The sequence below is a fragment of the Scophthalmus maximus genome, chromosome 6 (genome assembly GCF_022379125.1).
Source record: "Scophthalmus maximus strain ysfricsl-2021 chromosome 6, ASM2237912v1, whole genome shotgun sequence".
Lineage (NCBI taxonomy): Eukaryota > Metazoa > Chordata > Actinopteri > Pleuronectiformes > Scophthalmidae > Scophthalmus > Scophthalmus maximus.
The window spans coordinates 17,492,501-17,518,626 of record NC_061520.1 but is presented as its reverse complement, the minus strand read 5'-3'; the positions used below and the strand labels follow the sequence as shown (position 1 = coordinate 17,518,626).

General features: G+C 43.4%; 1 protein-coding gene across 4 annotated transcripts in view; it reads right to left on the bottom strand.

The window, feature by feature from the left end:
* The window catches only part of LOC118309694 (plexin-A1-like), a 171,214-nt gene that overhangs the window by 63,589 nt on the left and 81,499 nt on the right, over positions 1 to 26,126 (bottom strand). For all 4 annotated transcript variants that reach the window (XM_035632091.2, XM_035632093.2, XM_035632092.2 and 1 more), the window contains exons 5-9: positions 14,748 to 14,848; positions 12,236 to 12,359; positions 11,009 to 11,162; positions 9,866 to 9,965; positions 4,246 to 4,360 (exon numbers count right to left, since the gene is read on the bottom strand). In XM_035632091.2, the coding sequence (XP_035487984.1) occupies positions 4,246 to 4,360; positions 9,866 to 9,965; positions 11,009 to 11,162; positions 12,236 to 12,359; positions 14,748 to 14,848 (594 nt within the window). The remainder of the gene's footprint in view (positions 1 to 4,245; positions 4,361 to 9,865; positions 9,966 to 11,008; positions 11,163 to 12,235; positions 12,360 to 14,747; positions 14,849 to 26,126) is intronic.

Sequence of the window (26,126 nt, the reverse complement as noted above, 5' to 3'; positions counted from 1 at the left end):
TGGATGTTCTAGTGTGAAATGGTCAATTGCTGACATCAAAGCTTGAGAGGGGAGAACAAGTTTACCTGATTGCAGTTCCCGCAATTCAGCCTCATTATTATTATTATTATATATATCAGGTATGGTTCCGCTTCATGTTCTGAAACTTGTTACCATTGACACTGACTTTGACATGAGGGGGAGTCAGGGTCCTTGTGTAATCTGCAGGGGCCTACGCAAGTTGCGTAGTGAGCGTATAGGGCTGCCTGGCTCTGCACAGTGGCTGACAATAGATTTTAATGTAAGAAAGGTGGAGGCAGCTGAGAAAAAGGTCGACACATACAACCGCCGGGCTCCCGGTGTCAAACCACCAATACCTCTACTTTGAAATGAAATCTGTCATAGGGTCAAAGATTTTTCCAAAATGTCAAACTACTGCTTTACAAGTTATCATGCACACAACCACACAGAGGCAGAAGAGAATAGTAGGTGGAGGAGTGAAGGGACGAGTGACATCATTCAGCCCATCGCTCCTTGTCGACAGGACAAGGTGTTGCATTTATAAAAGAGGGAAGAATTCATCAGTTGGGCCACACATTTCTTGTCCCACAGACACAGCATAAATTAATGTAGAGGAAGAAAGTGATAGAGAGGCCACGTACAAAGACTGTACTACATTTTAAATAAAGTGTCAGACAGCATGAGGACTATATAATGACTACATCCTGACAGAAAACGGCATTTGGACACAAACACAAACCACATTTGGAAGGAACACAAGGAATGTTAATATGTTGTATGTGGTCCTCATCAGAGATGAGTCATCACTCTTCCTTTTTCCTCAATCTGGATCTAAACCAAACACAAACAATATTATGATTGTTCAAAACATAAGGCTCACAAAGGGGGGGATAGGAGAGGAAACGTGGAAAAGCGACAGCCGGAGAGTTTAGGGGGAGAAAAAAAAGGCAGCACTGTAACCACAAATCTCAATCAAGTTAACCGCCGCCTTGATTGCTCAAGTGAGACTGAGCCTTGCTTTGCAGCAAAACAAACATGTAAGCTCGTCTTAACGTAGCTGAGCCCAACCACCTCGAACCTTTGCCTGGCACTCATCAAGGATTTGGCTCAGAATATTGCTTCCTCTCCAGAGGAATGAAATGGCAATCAAATTCCTTAAAAAAAGGAAAGGAAAATCATTTTCATAAATGACTAAAGGAATTACACGACAAAGAGACCTACTTTCCTTCTTTCTCCCGCTTTTTTATTTGTTTTTATCATGTAACTCTTACTCCTCACCAGCAACCACCTGGTTGCTCCTTAATTTGAGAATTTGTTTGTTGTGCCATTGTTGATTCATGCATATTTGATTTGGAAATGTCACTCATTATATTTAATTCCTCTCTGTCTAGGCATTCTTTCCTTGTCTGTCTTTTCTCTCTTGACACAGTCTCGTGTTCACAAACAACACTTATACTTCTTGACTGGCTTGTTTAATACATTTTTTTGTTATTTTCTTCTTGCCTGACAATCACAAAAAATGATTTCACACGTCATTTAATGGAACAAATTGCGGATGGATGAGATGGTGCTGGTTGCTCGAGAAGGAGAACATGAAATAAAGGAAGAGAAAAAGCATCCTCATCCGCAAAACACCGGTCCTCTGAGTTGCCATGGCAACACAAGATCCTAATGCTGTCAGAAAATAGCAAAAAACTTGAGGAGGAAGAGAGGAAATAAATGAAGGATAGAGAGGACAAAATGCTTGATGCTCAACTACAGAATGTTTATTGCATTCTAAATGATGACACTGATGTTTATTGGTTTTTATTGAAAGGCAACTCCCCATTTTTTAAGGTTTAAGCGTTTCTGTCTGACAGATATGGGAGAACAACGTTGTGAGGAGCAGCCACCTCTGAACTCTTTGAGAAAACATATCTGGCCTTTGCTCACTGTCTGAAAATCCAATCCTGTCTGCATTTATCTGCAGGAGAGAGCGGCAAAGGTGGTCTGTTTTCAGGAGAACCAACTTTGGTTTTATGTTAAACATTGCTGTATTTATTCAGGGTTAGGGTAGAGCATGGCAAAAAAAGGGATCCTCTCAGGTATAAATTAAGGGTGCGAGCATATATACAAAAACACATCCCTGATGGCATCAAGAAAACCATTCTCACTACAATCGCAGATGAAGAGGGCAAAACCTGTGGAAGGCGTGTTTTCTGTCCTTTGTCTCCTTTCTTCAACCGTACATAATCCCCACACAGGGGAAGGAAGGTGATGAAAAAGAAGGATGGGAAAAGGATGGGGTGAATGAGCATCAAAGTGGTGAGGAATGAGGTGGAGAGAAAGAGAGATGGGCCCTGGAGAGGAGAGGGATAAGTCTAGCCTACAGGAAAAGCTGTACTAGTTGGGGCCTTGAGAGCGCAACTAATGGATATGGCAGCTAGGAGAAGGATGATGAATGACTCTGTGTATGTGTGTGCACGCGCATGTCACTGTCAAAATGTTTACACATTTGCATGAAAGACACAACGTATTTCGGTGGTGCACCTGTGAGAGTGTGTGTGTGTCAGTGCAGATTGTCCCGTGGAGCATGTGGTTAGTGGTTTCTTGGGCAGACGAGGTGACAGGAGAGGGCTCTATGTGCACATGCCACCATCAGCCGGTCGGTCTGTCTGTCTGTCCCTTCTTTCACCCTGCTGCCTCTCTCATTCTCTTACTCTCCCAGTCTCGCCATTTCCCGCCTTTCTTTTATTATGGAGTCTCTGTTTGAGCTTGACAAGACTGTTCAGAACCAATCCTCTTCAGAACCAATCCTCTACCTCAACATACTGCAACAAAAATTTGTTTACCTATACCATTAAGAAACTGTTTTGAGGTCCCTGTGTCTCTCAAACTGTAATTACAGTAATAAGCACGTGGATGTAGATGTAGACCCTACACCTCTCATCGTCTTCATCTCTTGCGGCTTGCCAATATTACTGTGGAGTTTATATGTTTACTTGCACTCTGCATCCTGTTTTCCTATATTTTTCCTTTCAGCACTGCAGGCCCTTCCTGTTAATCCATCCGTTGCCCCTCTGGCCTCTCTCAGCTCAAGAGTGTGCTAGCCAGCGCTCTCCCCATGTCTTGCAGATGGGCGCACTAATCCGCTAACGTTAGCTCCGTGAGGCGTGAAAGCTGGGTCCGTGTGTTGTTTTGGACGGGCATGGAGACTGTGGTTTATCACGGAAGGGTTTGGGAGTCTGCACAGCTCCGGGTGAGAGAAGAGATAAAGACGAACGTAATTGGATAAAGGTTGACCAATTAATAAAGGCCTGTGATTCAGACTGACCAACAAGGGGGAGGGGGTTAATCTGTATAGGGAAAAAAGTGCGAGTCAGAACACAAACATTGAGAGATAAGGTGAAATTGTAAGCGTGTGTGCATTTATGTGTGAGGTGTCAGTCAGATAAAACGCAGCATGACTGTCAGTCACTTGGGAGTGCAGCGGATTTACATCTGTAAGTCCATTGAGAAGAGATGTATTTGAACGCATTTTTGTGCATGTTAATATATGCAGGGTTGTGTTTGGTGTGTATGAGAGAGGGACAGAGGAAGAAGACCAAAGTCAAACATTGCAATGTGTCCATCACTAATATCCTTCCATAAACCCCAGCAGTTGTGAAACACTTGTTATGCCTTGCAAGTCGCCCCCTGCAGCCGGCACTCGGCACGATTGATATTACCTTTTATGCTAATGCAGCATTTCGCTATGTAAGAACAAGGCAGTATTTCCATAGTCAGTCATTCATCGCGGCCTGCTTATGGCCTTATGGGCCACGACAGAATTATTGCTGCACAGTACACAAGCTGTTGTCACTGTGCCAAGAGCCACTATTACACAAACTGGAAGTAGACACACAAAGCCACAGAGAGAGAGGAGGTAAAGGTGTGTGCAGCTGAATGCAGTTTGTGCCAATGTTGCTGTAATTTGATTTTGCATGTTGGAGAAAACAAATAAGCTTTTCACTGTGCAATCACAGCCACAGCACTGTACGTTAAAAATAATGGTCATATCATGAGGAACTACGTTAGAGTTGCTTGTGATATGTAGAAAACATTACATTCAGCGAGACTATGAAATAACCAAAGTTCTTAAGCTTAATTCAGGAATTCATATATTAGTGACAAGTGAAACAAAAAATGCATTAGGAAAAACAAAACAAAAAAAAACAAGCTGTGATAATGAGAGCATTATGTGCAGATCTTCAGTGTTGATCTTACCTCAGAGATGTTGACACGTCCCTCCTGGAAAGAGCAGTCATTGGCGTTCTGGGTGCACATGTGGCGGTACTTGCACCAGTGGCAGGGGAAGGAGCCATTTACACAGGAAAGGCAGCTAAAGCAGAGGGAGACAAGATGGTTAGGGAGTCAGGAAGACTAGAGAGGTGAGGGCAAACTAAAAAAAAAAAACCAGAAAGACAGAATGAGGTGAGAATTTACAGTATTTGCATACTAACAGATTCAAGGTCTGCATTACCTTTTTCATCTCTCAAAGTAAAATAAGGAAAATGGCTGTAGTATTTAGTATTTAGAGCCAATCTAAGGGTATACAGAGTGGGATTTTTTAAGGATGTATGAGTTTGAGTTTGAGTGCATTACAATAATCATTATCTCACTGACCTTTATCCACCACTATGTACAACAAAAGAAATGAACTATGTTAAAAAGTAGTGGGTTGGAGAAAAATGTAGCGATAAGGACCTAAACATAAACGTAAACACTGAAGCCACTGTTGTTTTCCTTTTCACCATCAGTCTATTAATTATCCAGGTGTTGAGTCTGGGCTTTTCTTGCCCTGTCTGGAAGCCTCTTTTCTTTCTTTCACCCTTCATTTCCCATCCCAACTATTCACTGTGTTAACCCCCCCCCCACTTTTCTTATTCAACACCCCCCCACTCGCTTGTAACTGTGCATCTCTTGCTTCTTCTATATGTTCAATGATCTGCCTCACAATTGGCCCACTCTCTGCATAAATCCCCCTCTTTCTCTTCTTCCTATACCTATGTATCATACTCTCCATGTATTCAGTCCTGAGCCTTTCTATCTTTTTCCCGGTCTCTACCTCTCTCGCTCTCTATCCATCCCTTTCATTTGCTCGAGTCTTTTTAAAAAGCCCCCCCCCCCAGTTCTTTGTCTAAAGCTCTCTTTCATCCGCAGGGCTACGAGCGCTCCACCATTTCAAATTCACCAGTTTTAGCTGAGCGAGGTGCAGATAGACGGACTGAGACGGGCGAGAGAAGAGAGAGAAAGAGAGAAAGAGATCAAAAGCAGGTGGATTCCCTGAGAGAGGTGGAGACACCAGGTATCATGGGAGAGGGAGAAAGGAAAAAATAGGAAGGAAGGGGGGTGTAGCCTGCGGGGCTCCGCATGGGCGTCTCAAGGGAGAGGGAGGAAACATTAGGTTGGAAGTTGAGGAGGGTGTGTGTGTGTGTGTGTGTGTGTGTGCATCACACCTAAGGGGACCCATGGAGGACAGCATGACAGGTTAAAGCCCACAGTTTATCAACACAGCTTCATGTTATTGGTGCTCTCTCTGCCCTCGAGAGATGTTTAAATAATATACGTCTCATTTCTGTGCGAAGCATTATCTAATGTAGCCATTATGAGTTACAAAATAAAACATTAATTTTATTACAAATCTTATTCAAGCCTTTTGTCTTGAAGATTTAGTTCACTTCCTGAATGGCCTCTCTGTGACTCATTTGGCAATTAAGGTCTGCGTGAGCATATGGTTTGTTGAGAATATAATAGAGTTCAACATTTAATACAGTCAAGGTAAGCAAGTCTAGAACCATAACAATAAAAGAGACGATCGAGATTCTCACCATGCAGGCTAATTTGTATTCAACCCCGTCTGCCAGGTTTGAATTTGTGCATCTGTCTGAACTGCAGTGAGCACGCTCCTGACAAGCTCTTGAGTGTGTTTTAACCCTGAGTAAAATGCCAGCTACCCTTCCCCTCATCCGAATAAAACATGAGGGCCTTAACTCGTGAGCTCAGACATGGAGCCCACATATGAATCCATCAAACCCTGACGTGGATTCATTTGGATCAATTAGGGCCACTCATTTGGTAGGTGCGCACTTTAAGCGATCATTTCCAGCCCAGACCCCTCCTTTTGAGCGAGATCAGGAGCTGGAGCTAAATTCAATCCCACTGCCGCTTTAATTGACCAATTTAGCATTGTGCTGAGAGAAGCTGTCCATTTAGAATGAGGGATGTGTGGCTAAGGAAATAACAGGCCTCTTAATACCACGCAAGAGCAAGTGGGAGATTTGTCAATGTTGCCAACAAATGGAGGCAAAGCGATTAGGCAACACTATGATCGGTTAGCATACTGAGCTCAGACTCCGTGTCTTTTTAGCTCAGTCTTTTTTCTGTTGGTGGCCACAAATGGATATGTGCTCATCAAAATACAGTAGAGCACCCACTTAACACAGTAGGTGACCAGAACCAAGCAGAGAACAGTACAATGTACAGTTAGCAGATCACTCCCTAACACCCGACCACACATCTGTCACGAAGCCCCGATATTAACCATTTATATCTGACTCGTATCTTTTATTCATGTCAAATCAACCTTGTTAGTGTACTGTTGTCTTTGAAATAATGAGGAAAATATCAGCAGGTAACCAACTTTCTGTGACTTTTATGATCATGCTCTTTGAAATAAAAGAGGGTGCCATTATGTGTGCCACCCAAGGCCAGCAGTAGGCCCCGTCTGACAACCCCCTACTGCTCGCTCTTTGGTTCCTTCGAGTAACCAGGGCCCCCCGTCATGGACCGCCTTAGGATCTCAAAACCTCTCTTTTAGCCTGGGCGCAAACCCTTTTAAGAGAAAGCCCACCCAGGGCCATTTCGGGGCGTACAATAATTCTTCTTTTCGTGTCGAGGGGCGGGTTCCTTTCTGTGGAGCCCCAGTATCTCTATATTGCTCCTTCTTGTCACTCGCCATTGCCTATAGCCACTCAGAGGCTTTGAGCAGCCACAGACACGCTCCCCGTATGGCCGCACTCATAATGCAAATTTAAAACCGTTCATATTCACATGCTAATCAAGCCACGCTAGCTTTGGAGCTGTAGTGTTTTCTTTCGGGCACAACACAAAAGGCTGTGATTTCCTTCTTTCTCTTCTGTCAGTTTAGAGTGCTAAATACAATCTGCTCTCCTAGTGAGGAGCATTTGACACTCCTGCACTTGGCAAATATGAGTTGTAAGATGAGTTATTTACAGGCTACCCTTCACTTCAAAGGAGTGGAGGTGAATAATTTAATGGTCCTAGAGTAGTATATCCTATCATTACTGGATCCCTTTAAATTATGAGGGGGGTAGATAAAACACCTAGGGGCTAGTTTTCATGCACATCATTTCATTAATTCATTTGAGTTTAGTTTATGGAAAACTTGTGCAATATGAATGTGCCTTTCACAGGGCAATAATTGGTGGCAATATTTGGAAAATGCTAAAAATCCTTTCTATAATTCTCCCAAATCCTTTCAACTACACTATTCTCCCCTGTTTTAACTTGGATCCACAAAATGTTACTATATTTCTGCTCATGCCATATCAAGGATTGCAAAAAAAGGTTTGTCATACAGCCTCATGCAGACATTTAAACCCTGACTCATTGGCGGACTATCCTCCTATATCTTAAATAAATAGGAGGTGGAATGAGAAAGGGTGTATGGAAATATTTAATTAAGGAGCAATCATGGCTTTGGGTGATTTTCTATTTAAATCTCAGCAAACCTTAAATTGAAACAGTGGGAAATCTAATTAGATTAATACCACTATGCAAATTTATGGCATTTTTGAAAAGGCAAGGGCCACAACGTAATCAGTTGAGTAAATGAGAAGGAGGGGGTGTGTTTTTGGGGGGATTGGGGGTTGGATGCTGGTGTATGTGAGAGTAAACTATTAGGAAACATGATGAAGCAATTTCTGGCACATTTTTCCTTCCAAAAAGTAGTTACAATTACCGGTATAACGCACACATATCAATACTGTAGGAAATAGTTGAGTATCGTATGATACTGATGAAACAGATGAACAGGAAATTATTTACATTTATTTTGTGTCTGCTAGGAAATGTGTTCATGTTTGACGCAAGAATGTCTGCATCCCTCACCATATTAAAGGCGGCAATATTTTGATACTAAGCCCATCAGAGGAAAACGTAGCTCTGTTAAGAATGACCAACATTCTGCTGGGACTCGCATGTGGTTGTGTGGGCCTGATGTCATTCCGCCAACGACATTACCAGTCTGATCTCATCAGACGCCACACACTGACACCCGGAGGGCAGAGCCAGTAGGCGGGCCGAAGTGCCAGCACAAAATGGGATTCTTATCTCAGCATATCTCTCTGCCATCAGTCGCTGCAGAAGATGCAAAGTGCCATATCTGTAACTTCATTAAACGTGTCCATTACATCACTCGGAGGCTGCATTAGATCAGCCCAGGGGGCAGATTTAATCAGCGTTCATTGCGGTAATATCTTGAAATTGGCAACTATCTTGTGTGCGTCACTTTTCATACATTTCCTTCTCTTGGTTTGTGAGGTCATTGCTATATCAGTGTCTTTAATGTGACGTCATACTCTAACACATACACGGGAGACAATGTTGAACCTTTTATCTAATTGTGTGTTTGCTGTTTTAACATGAAGCAATTTGTAGTCACAGCATTCAACATGTTGTAGAAGATAAACCCTAGACAGTAAAAGGCACCAGGAGTTAGAGCAAACACCATGGGGTCCTTATGGGAGATGAATTAACCGTGAGTTGACATTGTAAACCACTACACCCTTAACCACCTGAGCTAATCGTCATTGTTGTGGCAGGGGATTTGTGTAAGAGGGCAGGGAGGCGGGGGGTGAGTTGGGTTAAAGGTCACAGTCACGGATTAGGTGTCCAGGACATTCAGGGCTTCAATGAGATGTAAGTGACAGAGCAGAGAGAGGTGTGGCTGTGCATGTCTGTGTATGTGCATGTCTGTTTGTGGGCAATCCTCGAAGGAGGCTCATCTAACATCCAGAGGGAAGTCATGATGGAGCCCTGGGGTACTCCAGGGGCCTCTGAGCCATCTGCTGCCCTGAGGCTAATACCCCAGCAGACGTTTCAGACTCCCATGGATCAGCCACGGATGGACAGGAGGTAGGGTATCATGTGGGGCGGAGCCTAGGAGTTGGAGGATTCTTTTACCCCGGCAGGGTGCATCAGGCTCCTGGTAGGACTGATCTGGAGGTGTGGCTGGACAGATAGCGGAGATTTTCGGCAGAAGGTGGATTTGGAGAGGCAGTGAACTGGAGTTGGGAAGGGGGCTGAGGGCATCGGGAGTGTGAAGGACAATAAACCAAAAGGCACAGGACTTGACTGACTATTCTAAAGAACAACCGTTATTATGTAAATACCAGGCTGAAAATGTTAGAGCTCAGAAAAGCTGGAACTATCTATTTGTTTTATGAAGAGGGATAAATTAGTTCATAATCTACGATTGGAAGGCATTATGAAAGATCATTGCGTGATTAATTAATCATTAAAGTATTATTAATGTGTGTTGTCGGATATAAGAGTAGAATTACCATCTCATATCCTGATCGTCATATAAGGCACATTCGATTTTTTACTCCAATGGTAACACACCCATTGGGGTTGGAGGGGTTGGGATATCTGAGTGCGTGTGTGTGTGTGTTGCGGACAGTAACATGAGACAGCCCATGGGGAGACCAGATAGAGAGAATCTCTTAAAAGATCAAGACGGAAAAGACTTAAATTGGGCGAAAGAACAAAAACATAACTGTTGATTAAATGTTTAAAGAAAAATTTAATTATTTTAACTTACGACTGGTGGACGCTGCAATTGTAGAAGACAAAGTCGACGCTGGCAAACTTCTTGCCTGTTTCCTTGGATTTCAGATAGAGCTTCACCACACGCTTGTCACCTGCACCAAACAGAAACATGAAAACAAATTTATGTGTCTATGTCTATTTTTCTAATTATTAAAGTTTTAGAGAAGAGTAAAACAAATGAATAACTAAACACTGCAAACATAATGCCCAATAACTCTGTTTAATGACAGAATAAACATGATAAATTGTGTGTATATTAAAAAAACTATTAAATGAGACACTTCAGATTTGAATTCCCCTTGTGTGACCTCAAAAGATAACACGCACACACAAAGAAACACCGTAGCTTAGCAACACACCACTCGTATGTCACACCCGCAGTAGGGTGGCATTAAAAATAGCAGCACCAATCAGCGTTTTGGTGCCAGAGCTGATGAGATCTCATAATGGGGCAAATTGTCTTCAGTTGAAGAAACTACTGAAGAAACCCGTCACACACTGTCTGACATAGTTTCACTGCTTTGACTGTCAATACCGAACAAGTTTTTATCTTTGTGGTCTGATAGAATTGGACATGAACATATTTCTAAATATAACAATAAACCACAAGGAAGTTGCAGCTTTGAAAAGAAGTTAGAAGCATAAGCAGAGTCGTTTAAGATAGAAAAAAAAATGAAACTGACAACAGTGCATAATGCATGATAATGGGAATTCAAAAACTGTTCTATTTTCAGTAGATAAATGAAGACTAGTGTTTGCCGCTTTGAAAAGGGAACGTGCAAGCGTTATTGGTGGTGACACTGTATTCTGAATATAGATGCACTAAGCGAATCATCTGGTAATATTAAAATTCTGTTTTGGTCAATGCAGGGCTTTAGACGTATAAATGAACAGGGAGGCACCATAGGGGGAGACATATCAGCCAATGTTGATGAAAGACAGAAAAATTTAATGAGACAAAGTGACTAGTGTTAAGTAGAATAAGGAGTATTAACATAAGGAGTTCATTACTGAATTCTTCACATATTCCTCACCAAAACTCCCCATGTCCCTGCCCTGCCTGCCCACTACCAACCCCCCCCAATGACGTCACTACCCCGATGACTTCATCATCCTTCACCCTTCCTGTCCCGACCTTTGTTCCTTGTGATCGGGATGATGTCTCGCATGGAGGGGGAGAGGCAGAAGATGTGTCCACCCTGGATCCGTCCCTCCGTCTCTACATAGTCCTCGAAGGAGCAGTTGACCCCTGCTGACAGATCGGGCACGTTACGAGCCTGGAGGACCAGCTAGAGAGAAGGAGAGGGGGAGAGAGACAGTCAGAGCAAGATCAATGGAAGGACATGGTGAACATGGATTGTTATAAGATATGACATGAGGGTTAATGGGTGTTTGGGGGGGGGGGCTCTTTGTGACAGTAGAAGGAATAAAAGAGGGTGAGCGACTGTGTGTACCTATATGTGTGCGTCAGTCACTGCAGCAGCTATTACATCAAGGTTAATGTGTACATGTTAATGTGCAGAAAGACAGTGAGGCAGACTGGTTTCACTGAGGAGCTGCTGACACACGTACTGTGCATGCTGTGCACAGATACACGTGCTAAGAAATGTTCATAATATAGATGGCAAGACTGACGAGATGTAGATTATTGATTAGATGTTCATGATTTAAAGCGCCACCCTCTGCGTAATGTTCTGTAAATTGGATGTAAATGTCCACTGAGGTATAATTACAATGACACTTAACAATGTACAACACCAACAGCTACACTAAGGGATGTGTCTGCCGTTGTTACTATGTTTCTGGTTCTCTCTATAATGGAAACAGTTTGCTGGTGGACAAGTTGAAAGAAAATTTTCTGTAGAGATTGTACTCTGGATTTTAATTGCTACAATAACACTTAAAATTCATGGTCTTGTCCTATTGTGACCTTCTCGAATTGTGCAGTCGCCCAATTAGATCTATAAGAAATACAGTAGAAAAGTTTCTCCTGTATGGTTCACTGCGGAAGAAAAGCAGATGGAATTTTTTGGTAGAGAAATTTGGTATTTCTGAGGCATTTCAATCAGAAAGGTTTGGCACAATTCACTTACGTATGTAGGTTAAAAATACATGTTGATAAAGATGTTGAAGGCCGAAAGGCAGAACAGAGCTGTGTCTCAAGTGTAAATCTTGGAACAGGTGGAAATTAATGAAGGCATTGCTTTAAAATACAGTTGTTGCGTATTGTTACAGACGGTAATATGTTTAAGGGATCGGAACCTTTTCACCTGAAAAGCAAGGCTTCTACACTCGGCGTTTTGAAAAGATAAAACAGCATAAAGTCCACTACATTTGGGACCATAGACCTGACAAGGCATACCTGGACTTCAGACATGGTGACAGAGATGTTTCCTGGTTGAACAGTGAGCTCCACACACTGCCTCTGGTCAGAGGCAAACCTCTGGGCTTCTCCTGCTCGTTCACAACGGTCCTTACGTGAACAACTAGGGGATAACAAACAAAAAGAAGGAGAAAGACAGGACGGGGTTGGTGGGTTGGGTGATGGGGGTGATGGGAAGAGCAGTAAGGAGAAAGGGAGGAAAGCACAGATGAGTGAGACAAGATGTGTTGGTAGGAGAGAAAAAAGAGAGAGGATATGAGCAACTGTAACGCTAATATGACAATCATATTAAGATGACAAACATGCAGAGCCATCACCGTCACACAAATGGGAGCAATAACACAAGACATATAGGCTAATAGCTTCCCGCAGCCATTACTGTGGTACTTTACATCATTATCTCATTGGCCCTGACATTTGTGCAAGAAGCACTAAGCTACATGAACACACAGCCCCCCCCCCCCCCCCCCCCCCCCCAATCTTTTTGGTTTAAAGCTCCACCCGATTCAAACTTCTCAGGAGATATACAGACAATCATTAAAGTTCCCCTGAACCGTAAAACTGATACAATTCCTACCTGCCATATATCAATGAGGTCAGCAGTTTGCTGCTGCTTATTACGAGCCGACTGATCGTGCTTAAAATCAGCATACAGCCCCGTATCGTAGCGGTTTTACTATTAGCTATTTATAATGCATTAGCTATCACTTCGCCCTCGCCCAACCAACAACTGGTCCCAGTGGTAAGAGGAAAGTGCTGATGTGGCACTCTGCAAGGCCTTAACAATAAGAGGGAGGCAGAAAAAAATGCTAACTGCCTCCTCCACACAGCAGCCCTCCATCCCCTTGTTTAGTTTGCCTTCACTCACGCTCAGCAAAAAAAAAAAAAAACCTGTCACCAACCACTCCCCTGAGAGTCACCAACAAACACACGAAAGAGTACGTGTAACAAGAGAAGCAAAGGTATGAACATTTTCTCATTTTCTTTCTCCTGTTTGTCCTGTGTGAATTTGTGTGAAGGAAGTGTGCTAATTTGCCTACAAACACCTAGGTGTGTGTGTGTCTGTGTGTGTGTGTGTGTGTGTGTGTGTGTGTGTGTGTGTCTGTGTGTGTACGTGCATGTATGCGTTTATTCACCCTTCAATTCCACTGTTGATGAAACTACCCTGGCTCTTAATAAGTTGTGGCTAAAAGCACCAGAGGGCTGAAATGAGGCTTATAAATAATTTGCCTATTAATGCCACTTGCCCATTTTGTCTGCCAGAGCCTCGACCAGATTTGGCAACATTATCAGGTAGGAAATGAGCAAGCTGCATTCGAGACGCAAGGTCAAAATGTGCTCAAACAGAGGGTTATCACTGGTTCAAGTCCATCGTGATTTGTGTGTGTAATATCAATTATGTGCATACATATGTGTGTGTGTGTTTCTCTGTTAAAATGTAGAAACCAGGTTGCTGTGTCTGTGTGTGTGTTTCTGCCTTGAGGATAGACAGGTTGGTGATACGTTTTGTAAGTTTAATTAATGCAGTGCGAGATGGCAGTAAGCCAAATGCTTGAGGTGTTCCAAATGTGGTTGAACATCCTGTCACCTTTCAATAACGCGTAACAGTTTTCACACTTTCTCTTGTCTGTGCGTGCACACACACACACACACACCTTCAAGTCAAAAGGAGAAAACCAAAAGAGATTACAGACAGACGGTGTTACATCACAAGAGGAGTGGGTGATAACATTCTAAACATGACCACAAATCTTCTGTTACATATAAATGGCCTTAAACAAACAAAGAAACACAAAAAAACAAGACTTAGTACAAACTCCAAACACTACCGCAAGGTAATAAGCTGAACTCCACTGAGATGAATGGGAGTGTACGTGATGCAGGCAGCCAAGCTTTGTCCTTATTAATGTGTTACTAGCAGGTTTAGCTAGTTGACAGACTTACACAGGATAAATGCATCACTTTACTGGCAGGAGCCTTCCCATTGTAGAAGTCCGAGATGAATCATAAATGAAACTAATTAATATCTGTTAGACGTATTTCACTTAAGTTATTACAAGGTCTTAAAAATAATTCGGAGGTCAATGCAGGCCACATTCAAAGGAGCGACTGACTGCGTTTTTCGTCTTCTCTCTGCTACCTGCAGTGCAAACTTTGATCTCTGAATTATGTTAAGATGGGAAATATGAAGGAAAATGTATGAACCAAACTGATTACTAAATCATTGACAGACATGATTTGTTCAAACCAAGTTTTTTTTAAGGGCAGTAACTTGAAAATAAGCACTAGAAGAGCAAAGTGTACATTTTATATTAGGGGTGAACTTTTCCTTTAAACAAGGGGTGAATCTGCTGAGCGTGATGTGTTTCTAGGAGCAGCGTGTTTTCGCTCCAGCGTGATCAGCTGACACATGCGCCTAACACTGAAACACTTCTTTCACAATGATCCACTATACTACATGGTCATGTGGGCATGAGTGTGTGGCACTTACACGTTGTGGAGGACACACCATCCACAGTGAGGGTCTCTGGAGCCCAAACACTCCCCGCAAGTGGTGTACTGCTCACAGCTCTCCACTGGAACTCTCACCACCTAGACACAGGGAGGGAGATAACGAGTTGTAATGTACATTCAGCTGTATGGAGATGAGAATTTAATGGCTCATCAGACAAAATTCTAAATGTTGCTCAGCAAATAGTAAGAGAGTGCAAATTTTTGTGTATGACTGTGTGTATGTTGCAGAGAAAGACAGCTTCTCTGTGAGATGTGTGTGTTCTGGTGAGCGCTTCTGGTCCAGCAGTGTGTGACAGCCTCCAGTCAAGCGTGTACAGGAGAGATCTTGCAATGCATCCTGGGAGACCTGACAGGTGGCCGTGGAAACAGTGTACTGTGATTGACAGGTGACCTCAAACACCCACGGGAAGCATGTGAGCAGAAGGACAGATCAGTGTGTGTGTGTGTGTGTGTTTTTGTGTGCGCGCATGACTTTGGTCAGGTTGTGTTGACAAGCTATTAATCTAAACCATTCTTGTGAAGATATTTTTGCCAATTCTCCCTACTTCAAAGATTTAACAACCAATGAAAACACATCTACAGACAGACCAGTGTGTGAGTGTGAGTGTGAGTGTGTGTGTGTGTGTGTGTGTGTGTGTGTAGTGAAGTACAAGCTTGGTGATAGGCTACAGATGTTGCCTAAGAAGCTTAAGTGCTCAAGTTAGACCCCCACTCTAGTTTAAGGTGATGACAGGTGGATCACAACACGGCCCGAATGGGTCTGAAAGTGTGTTTATTTCAAGATATTCACAAGTGTGTGTAGGTGTGTGACAGACAGATTGCTAGCATATGCACACAATGCTAGTGTGTTAAAAAGTAACCGCATGTGTTGCGCGTCCGTGTTTGCACATGTTGCAAGTGTCACATTCAACCTCTCTTCACCAGTGGGCCCCAAGTTGATGAGTCATTTGATCCCTGTTTCATGGTGTGTGTGTGTGTGTGTGTGTGTGTGTGTGTGTGTGTGTGTGTGCGTGTGCGTGTAGTGGTGGTTGATCAGTAAGTAACGGGGTTTAACAACCCTACCCCTGGGTAACACTATTATAACACAGACACTCAGGCAGATTTAACCATGAGAACTCCGTCCAAGTGCTACGTGGAGACCAAAGTGGTGTCGGCCCCGGTGGGGGCAGACTTTTTTATGAGCTTGGGATGGGAGGGAGGAGACAGAGGGAGATGTATGGAGGGATAAGAAAAGGAAAAGCACATGGCAGAAAGAGAGCTGAGGCCCGAGGTAAGAGATAAAGCTGGTTAGCTAGAGGATGGAAAGCAGGCAGACAAAGGAACTCAACACTAAAATATTAAACTGGTACTGTGAATCCTCTGTGAGCTTCAAGTGTAACACAGATATGAGATAGATATGACATGATGGAACTCATTTATGCTCTGAAATGTCTTGTATCAGACTGGCTTTGGGACTCTTTGACGGAACAAATTTTGCTCAAGCAGAGGGCAGGCCGACAAAAGGGCTTGACGCCGTGTGTCACTAATCCCTTCGTTATTTCTTTTCTCTATTCTCTTCTTTCCTTCTTTTCCCCACTATAGATTATTCATTTCCATCTCTATGCTCCTTGCACAGGTTACTCTGCCGAAGAATCTTCCCAGAATCATCCTTCTCCGAGAACCTCATTCTACAGACTAAAACACGCCGTTACTCCTCCAATAAAGAGGCAGTACAGGCCTATGTGCTGTAGCTCTCTCACTGGCTTTCTGCCCAGAGAGAGAGAGAGGGAAAGACTGATGAAATGATGCAAACGAGCAATAGCAAGGATCGGAGGGGGAAGAGAGGGTGGTGGTCATCTACTGGAAGTAGTGCTGGCTGGCTGGGATGGATGGATGAACAGACTTAAATGGAGGTGTAATGGAAGACACACACAGGGAGAATTGGCCAGGACATTGCGCTGAGTAGATGGGATATGGTGGCAGACGGCTGCTATGTGTCATTGTCAGAACAAGTGAGAGTCTAGTTTTCAGCTGAAAGAAGGATGGAACAAGGAACTGGGGTTCCTCTGAGGAGGAAAAGGAGAGTGAATGGATGAGCAGATAATGGATAGATGGATGAGGGAGACGTAGCTATGGGGATATGTGATTGGAGAAAAAATCTTTACAGGATGTCTTTCACACAGTTTATGATTTGAGGAAAAAAAGGAGAAAATGGAGAGGAAGTGAGAATGGTCTGTTCGTCATATTATCGAGGACATCAACCAAATGTCCCTCTCTTCTACATGAATCATTGTGACTGTGATTAAGGCCAATGGCCCACATAAATCATACTAACACTATTGCTCCTTGGTGAGCTATCATAACCTTATCACTGCCCTGTATAATGATGCATATATAGAACACTGTTCACAACTGTCCCTGTACTGGTGGTGGTGAAGACATGGTGGGCTCTGCTGAGTGGGAGTGTTGCAGAGCTGTTGATGTGGAAGGGGGGCTAGGTTGTTTATCCCAGTGGGGCTATATAATGCTTTACTGGAGCCGGGACTTTAGATGTATAACTGCATGTAGATCCACACAATGTGTGGATGCATGTGTAAGGCACATTGCCTGCCTTCGCACGCACACACACACAATCACACACACACACACACACACACACACACACACACACACACACACACACACACACACACACACACACACACACACACACACACACACACACACACACACACACACACACACACACACACACACACACACACACACTCTTTCTGTCTCTCTCGATGGCTCTTTTAATGAAAGCCAATTCCCGACAGCGCGCCACATTACTCCTTTAAATGACCTTATAAACCAAGGCCGCCATCTCCTCTCTTGCCATCTCCTTATTTACAATAGCATCCACTGCTGTAACTCAATTCCCCTTCCTCGCTCTCCCTTCCCCTGTTGTCAGTCCTCCACGCTGGCCGTAGCACAATGCCATGACATCTTCCTTTATGCTATAAACTTTCCACCTTTCCTCTCCAATCTGTTTTTACAGAGCGATATCACCTGCCTTTTAGCGTCCCGCCTAACAGGCTTTGCGACGGTCGCCCCCAAAACCCACAGGACCAGTAAAGCTTTCAGCGTGGCTTTTCATTGGTTGTTAAAATCTAAAGACATAAAAGGATTGGCCTTGTTGCAGCTGGCTATACTTTTTTTAAAAAAACATTCTAACACAGGGAGAGTCTATAGTGGAGGAGAAGAGGAGGGGGTGTAGCAGAGACGTCTGTCAGATGAGAGCCTCTTCTGTGGGTTACAATGTCTGGGAGCCAAGAGGAAGAAATCACAGTTTATTCTCAGTTATTTATAGATACATATCTGCTTGAAACTCATAAATTAGTTACGTCCATGTCTCCCTGAACAACTGCCACTGTGCCTCTAGTGCTTTATACTGAAACTCCGATGGCTCTAGTCTTGCAGCAAAGGGACCATCACGAGGAACTTGTTTTCACTGAGAAGCTTTCAAAGGTCAAAAGTGTTATGCAGTTAGCTTTTCACACATGAATGTGGGGGGGAAAGATGTTGCATGTTAAATGCATATTTTTTCTTTACTGCAGAATTTCTAGTACAAAGCTGCAGCAACAGTTTAGTGGCAGGCAGCATGGGGAGGAGGATGAGTAGAGGTCATCGACCATCTTCATCCCTCCATCGACTTTTCTCAGTTGACTGCCACTAACCACACCTGCACTAATTTAATAACCCCGATCATCTTCCATCTTCTTGTGCTTTCATATGTGTCTGGCGGTGTACAGCCATGTGCAATTGGGGGGGGAAATCAATATCTACCTATATTGCCACTAAATGCCCCAGGATGACAGAGATATAGAAATAAAGACAGATACAAGTGGACCGTTATGTTAGGGTGCAGCTGGAGCTGCAAAAAAAAAAGTGTTGTGGCTGTCATTACTGTGCAGTGACAGTTCTGCACAGCTAGTAGCGCACCAGCTAACCCTAAGGCACTGTGCAATACAGCTCTCAACAGGTTGTCTGTGTAAGTGAGACAGTGCTTCCAGAGCTGGAATACCTGCTCAAGGGGGCCAGTGGGGGTGGTTGTATCAAAGGCTAGGTTAGCATGTGTGCATCGACTGGATTGTAAGGGGCTTACGACATCAATGGCTGGGTAGGAGCTCGATGTGTTGACTGACTGGCGATAAGAAGGAAAGCAAACACCCCTTGCAGAGTTTGGCACTGAATAGGACGGAGAGGTTTCGAGGGATGGCCAAAGAGAGGCTGGGCGGGTAAAGGTCGTGTAGTGGGGAGGGATGGACAGTGAAGGACAGCAATCACAAAAATCATCTGCTGTCACATCCAATTTGCTGAATGATGTCCAAATACTAAATAGCTGTTACACTGCGGAGGGTTTATGGACAGGTCTGGTCATTGTGGTCAACTCAAATTGTTTGCCACAGACCTGCTTCAGTAAATTAGGTCTTTGTGTGTCACAGTGGAAGAAAATAATGCCCACTGTGAAAGCAGTAATCTCTTGTTTCCTCTCTCAAAACTCACTCCCTGCTGTATTTCTTCTGCCCACTGCCCTTTCTGCCTCCTTCACTATATTTATCTCTCTCCTATTGTATTTTGTCAGTTGCTTCTCCCTCTCCGATCGGCTCTCCTGCGTTATCGCCTCTTTAATTTATATTTTTATCCTTTTTTTTCCTGCACCGAGGTCAGTTATTCATTCCATCCTTTGTTTTTCTTTCCCTGAAATACTGCTTCCATCTCTCCCTCTTTACTCCATTCCAGTAAAAAAGCGGCTGATTACACAACTTATTTGTCATTTGTGTGCGCATATATTGTGAGTTTGAGGCCAATAAATATGACAAATCCAATTCCCTTCTTTTTAGAAATTTCTACGAGAGAACATACACAGCATTAAGATTATCCTGGAGCTGTGGCGGTGTTTTCTTAGTGTATGTATGTGTGCTTGCAACCACATTCCAACTAGACACTGACTTAAGTTTTGAGTTTTTGTTAAATAAATCTTAAAAAATGCTCCAAACATTAAACAACAACAACAATAAATCTCCTGGCTCTTGATGATTGTACTTTAAGTAAAAATGTGGTAACCCATCACTCTCCTCATCACATGGACTTTCCTATTAACTCTTCCTAAAAGAGATACAGGTCAATTACCTTCTCTTTCTTTGTGTAGCCATTAGTCCATAATACTCTGCTCCGTGTGAGGGCGAGAGAGCAAAGGAGCAAAACTAAGACAGAGACAAAGGATGAGACAGATATTGAAAAACCACAGAAAACAAAGAATTGGAACAAAGACTCTATAGAAACTGTAGAGAAAGAAAAGAGGTAAATGTGACCGGCTAAGGTAGACAGGCCTAGGGGTCTTCTAATTAAGTGAGGATGGGAGAGGCCCGCTGCCTGGTAAATGACTCTGTCACTTTAGTAAATGGACTTGGTGAGGAGTGAGGACCCACACAGCTGGCATTTCCATTAGTGCTGCCAAGCGACCACCATATACACAGACAGAGAGAAGCAGAGGAGGCAAAAAAAGAGGACAAACACTGCTTTTCTTTATTTGTTCTTGCAGGAGTTGCTTTATGGAAGCAAAGTCCTTATTGGAAAGTCTCAATGCAGCCATCTTGGCCATATCTAAATGAATGGGGAGACAGCCGTAACCGCACTCAGTGTCCATCAGACAAAAAACCTGCCTGCCTGCACCAAACATGTTTGAAATTGGTTATGTGCCTGTTGATCTGAAAGAATTATGATAATCTGATAAAACAAACAAACAAGTCACCAAAGACTCTGCGAAGACTTGTGGTGGCCATTTTTCCAGTAAATCAAATCTTAATTAAGCTAAAGTTAATTAAAAATGAATCAGAAATTAAAATGTAGTCATTGTTGCAGCACTCCCTATAATGGATACAGGCCTTTCCAGTTGTGTTTCATATAGTTACATGTTCTTTCTCTATGTAATTTCTAGCAGTGAACACTGGAAGAAGACACTTTTCCACTGAGCTCTTCCTCGTTTGATGCTTCATAACTGGGTCTGATGACGCCTGCTGTGCATGAATTTGTTTGACTCAAATTCGAAACAATTCCCTGCGCTGTCATGCATGAGCGACACTTCATTGCTCCACCCAGAGTGGCTTGTGGTTAAGGCACGGGGGCGAACACAGTGATGTGCCCCCAGGAGCGGCTCCATGCGCCATGCCAGCTTTTGATTGGCCTCAATCCCCGACAATCAGGCAGAGACACATCTTTCTGCCCCAATCACTGTCAAGCAACAGGAGGACCGATCGTGCGGCCGACTGATAGTTGATTGAGAAGAAAGGGGAGGAGGGGGAGATTGAGGGAGGGAGAAACCATTAACCTCCCTATCCATCTCGGCCCGGTTTCTAACCCTATCAGTCGACTCTATCGTGCCATCCTTAGGGATGAAAAGATGGCGGAGTAAAACAGAGAGAAATGAGAGAAAGACAAAGCTATCTAGTGGCAGCTAGACTTCCATTAGGACTGATAGCATCACGCCTAAGACAAGTGTCTGCGCACACTTTCCTGGTGGGACACAAAAACCCTCAATCAAGCACACTTTTTCTTTCTTTTTTTTTAAATGTGTAAAAGCACATGAGAGAATCACACAAATGCAAAAGGGGGGTGAAAAGACAGGTAGGAAACCCAATTAGGAGAGAAAGAGAGAAGTGAGTTTTAATGGATTTTGAGACATGGAAAACGTATACTGGCCAATATCTTTGCACATGTGAAACATCCATCATTATTTTTTGGTCTTTCTCTTCTTTTCTTTATGTAAAATGTTGGATTATTGGGTTTAAGTGCCCATTAAAGTTTAATACAGGCCAAAGAGGACATCACCAAGAAGCTGGAACCAGCAGATGTTTGGAGTTTTGCTTGAAAAATTATACGTTTTGTATTGAATTAGGTTTTCAAAAACAAATTAAAATGAGATGATTAATGATTTGTCTAGGAAAAGTTTTAATAAGTAGGTATATGTAATACAGTCCATTGTTATGACTGTTTGATAGATTTGGTTGTTGTTGTTTTCCGTGGCTCTAAGATACCGTTGCATCAAATGAGTGTGGTTCGAGGCATAACACGTGGACATGTAAATGTGAGTGTATGTATGCATTGAGCGAATATGTGCACTGCCCTACACTGAGAAAGGGGCTGTAATGGTTTGAATTCTTGTAATTGAGTTTCATCTACCTACATTGCTGCACCCCCACCTGCCCCAGCGTCCCTTCTCGTCACAGTGCTCTCATCTACGTCTCTTTGCACCAGGTCTATTAACATTTACATAACAACGATCACCTCCTGGTCAAAGAATCTCTCTCTCTGTGTGTGTGTGTGTGTGTGTGTGTGTGTGTGTGCGTGCGTGCGTGCGTGCGTAGAGGACATGCGAGTATTCATTTGAGCTTCACACTTGTCAAATCAGAGAGTGGAAAAGATGGAACTGGAGTCATGCTCATAAATTTAAATTAACAGGTTAGATGCTTTGTTTGCTCATTGCATGAACGGAAGAGAAGAAAATAAATAATTAATAGTAAGTGGTAAAAAAAAATCATCGCTATTTATAGCATTCCTGCACCTTAAACATCAAATTCAAGGACTTTTCAAGGTTTTTCGCTGCCCAATACCCCTTAAATTCGAGGACCCAAGAGGGCATCGTTTGACACAAGATTCAAGTGTCAGCCTGATACTTCAATGAGTACACAGACGTAGTGCACTTTTTACATGGCAACATGTAACTATGACTGTCACTCACCAAAATATCTGATGGCTGCGTTGCTCACTTGACTATGTACATAAACTTCTAGTGTGTGGCCACTGTGTTAGTCGACATTGAAATTATACTACTATGGCCGCCACGTGCCCTCCTCAGTCGCCGTTTTCACAATTATGAAAATATGTTGGTCGCCCCTCCCTTTCTGATGGTGCCACAATGGTAATCATTGAGGGCGAGAAATGTCCATCATTTTACACTCAACCTTTTGACCATTTTGAGTTTTACTCAAAGTGTTTTGCATATTCCATATCAATTGAAGCACATTCAATGACCCATGTCTATTATTTAAAACTTTTGTGGCCCTGATTCTTCCCCAAATTCAAAAACTTTCAAAGATTTTAAGGACCAATGGGAACTCTGTATCTAAGCAAATCACTTGCTGTCTGCTTAACGCGATCTCTGAATGATGGAACAAAGCATCCACCATTAGCTGATGTTTCAATGCTGCATTATGCGCTTGTTAACTTTGGGAGTTCCTCAGTCGGCCAGAGTTTGATAAATTGTGGAGAATTAATCTTTGAGCTACTTAGAACTGACTGATTAGCTGCATCTAGTTCACTAAAATGTCAGTCGTGATTGATACAACCAGCTGCTTATTATGTGTGTTGATGTCAGTCTGTGCTAATGTGTTTGCTAATGAGATTGGCAGTGAACCAGTAATATGTGAATGTAAACAGATCGACACACACACACACAGAGAGAGAGAGAGAGAGAGAGAGAGAGAGAGAGAGAGAGAGAGAGAGAGAGAGAGAGAGAGGATTGATGTCAGACAAAGCCCTATGGGTAAGATATGACTTGATGGGGCCTTGTTGAGTGAGACGACAAACACAATGCAGACCATTGTAGGGACCGAAACCTACAGTTTGTGAATGGCACCAGAACTTGTGCGGATGCATGTGCATGAATACAGATTCCTTGGAGGAATGTGAGTCTCGGTCAAATGTGGAAGGGGAAATCAGACGCTGAATGAAAAGTCACACAATAATAGTGTTAGCCCAAACACACACGGTCTCTCTCTCTCTCTCTCGAATTTAAATGCTGAGTTTGTTTTGGAATGCAGATCCTACAAAGACATGTAGATGTGGTTGAATCAACAAACAAATACTCACCATTATTATTACAAAATCCAATTGAGCCATTCGTGCTTTTATGTACGCTTGCGCATGCGCGCGTGCACACGCACACACACTGTATCATCCTGCGCGCACGCACGCACGCACGCACGCACGCACGCACGCACGCACGCACGCACGCACGCACGCACGCACGCACGCACACACACACACACACACACACACACACACACACACACACACACACACACACACACACACACACACACACACACACACACACACACACACACACACACACACACACACACACACACACACACACACACACACACACACACGAGGTATGCAACCATGCTCTTTTCCCCATTTACTCATGATTGATACAGCCATGTTCACGTAGCCTGTGAGTTGAAAATTATTTGTGTCTGTGTGTTACAGTACCATCCACCTTTAGCTCAAAACAAGCCCGCTAAACATCATTACTCAATTCCTCATTCTTCCCTTCATCTATCCATCCTTCTCTCAATTCCCCACCTCAGCCTCCGTTGACAAAGAGACCGATAGTGTGAGGTATGAGTGTGGGTATATGGGGGGGGGGGGGGGGGTTAGGAGCAGCAATAGCAAGACATCATTAAAAACATGGGAATGGGATCAGTAGAAGGCGGTTGAGAGGGGAAGACTCAATTTGGGCTTAGGTGGAAACATGGGAGTGAGTCTGTGTGTGTGTGTGTGCGTGTGTGTGTTTGTGCGCGCCAGCCGATGCAAGGATTTATAAAGGCAGGGATGGTGTGGGGCATAGCAATATAGATGAAGGGCAGAGGATAAAGATGAGGGTAGGAGGGAGAGCGAGAGAAGGGAATTGCCCCCTCCAGTCATTAGTGCTGGAAAGGGGGTTTAGCTAGGAGGTCTTGCAACCGCAGCCCGCCGTTCTGCTTAACCCAAACCGGCTAACCATTAATGGGGATCAAACAGAGACGAAGGTGTGTGCGTGTGTGTGTGTGTTTGAGTGAGACCAGCATATTATGGATGGAATGCGGTGAGGTGGATGGAGACCGGCGGTCCTTGAGTGTAAATGGAGGTATGGGTGTGTGTGTACATTAAGTGTGTGAGCCTTGGCGCTATTCTCGTCTTGTGTTAGTGTGTATCAGTGAAACTGTGCACGTGTATGTGTGTGTCCCTCATGCCATTAGCTGCTCTAACTGCCACGATAAAAAAAAGAAATTAATTTATTTATTTTTTAACATTTGCATTCAATCTATTTAAGCAAAATGTTTCAAGTTAGACAACATAAATAGAATAGAATTCAAAATCCTGCTCCTCACCTACAGTTATACAGCTGTTCTCTCTCTCTCTCTCCCCTCTCCCCCTCTTTCTGCCCACCTCTCCTCTCTCCCCAACCGGTCACAACTGAGTCCAGTTCTTCCAGAGATTTCTTCCTATTAAAAGAGTTTTTCTCCTCCACAGTCGCCAAGTGCTTGCTCATTGTGGGATTTGTTGGGTTTTCCCTGTAATATAGTAATATTGACCTCACTATGTAAGGTGCTTTGAGACAATTTATGTTGTGATTTGGCACTACACAAATAAAATTGAATTGGACTGAAACAGGAAATGGAACTTAAGCTTAAGTTTGGATGGTACTGTATCTCGGGTATTACATCCCATGCTACCCTGCTATAAGCGCGACAGGAGTTTATTTGGAATATGACAGATTAGCACTTTAATTACTGCCACTTCAGCCATTAAGCACTGGCCTTTGGCAGAAAAACTATTTAATGGACAGGCTTTTTTGCTTCTTTTAAAATCAGGCTACAGAAACCCACCTCCACTCAAAAGACACACGCTTTATCTCACCCTTTTTAATCAGACGGTCTTTTCCCAAAGCCCATTTTAGATTTATTAAATACAGACACATTCACATCTTGTACAGCCCTACTTTCCTTCCCGCCCCCCGCCCCCCTCCATCTCTGCTTCCTTCAGTCACCACACTAATGAGACAGAAAAACAAGCGGAGCAGCTGGGCCTGGGGAGCGACAGAGATGCAACACGCTCTCCTTCCCCCTCCCCTCTCCCTGTCTCACCATCAAAGTAGACACAGCTCTCGCCAGTGGTGCTGATGGTAAATGACCACAGGATACGCACACGCAGACAGACACTTGCACTGCTGCCTTTGTGAGGACACTCGTTGACATTCAGTACTCCTTTAGCCTAAATGTAACCATCACAACTAACTGTCTAACCCTTATCCTAAGATTGACCTAAACCTAATCTGAACTTTAAAAGCAAGTCTCAACCCTCAAAGGTCTATATCTCAACATGGTCCTCACACAGATAGAAGAGGAGTACAAGAACACACACACACACACACACACACACACACACACGTGATTTCTTTTAACACTTGCTGTGTAACTACATCCAAATGGGATGAGTTAATGTGATGTGATTGTATGGTGGGGAGGGGGTTTAAGAAATGCAGCAACTAAAGTCTAATTTGGGT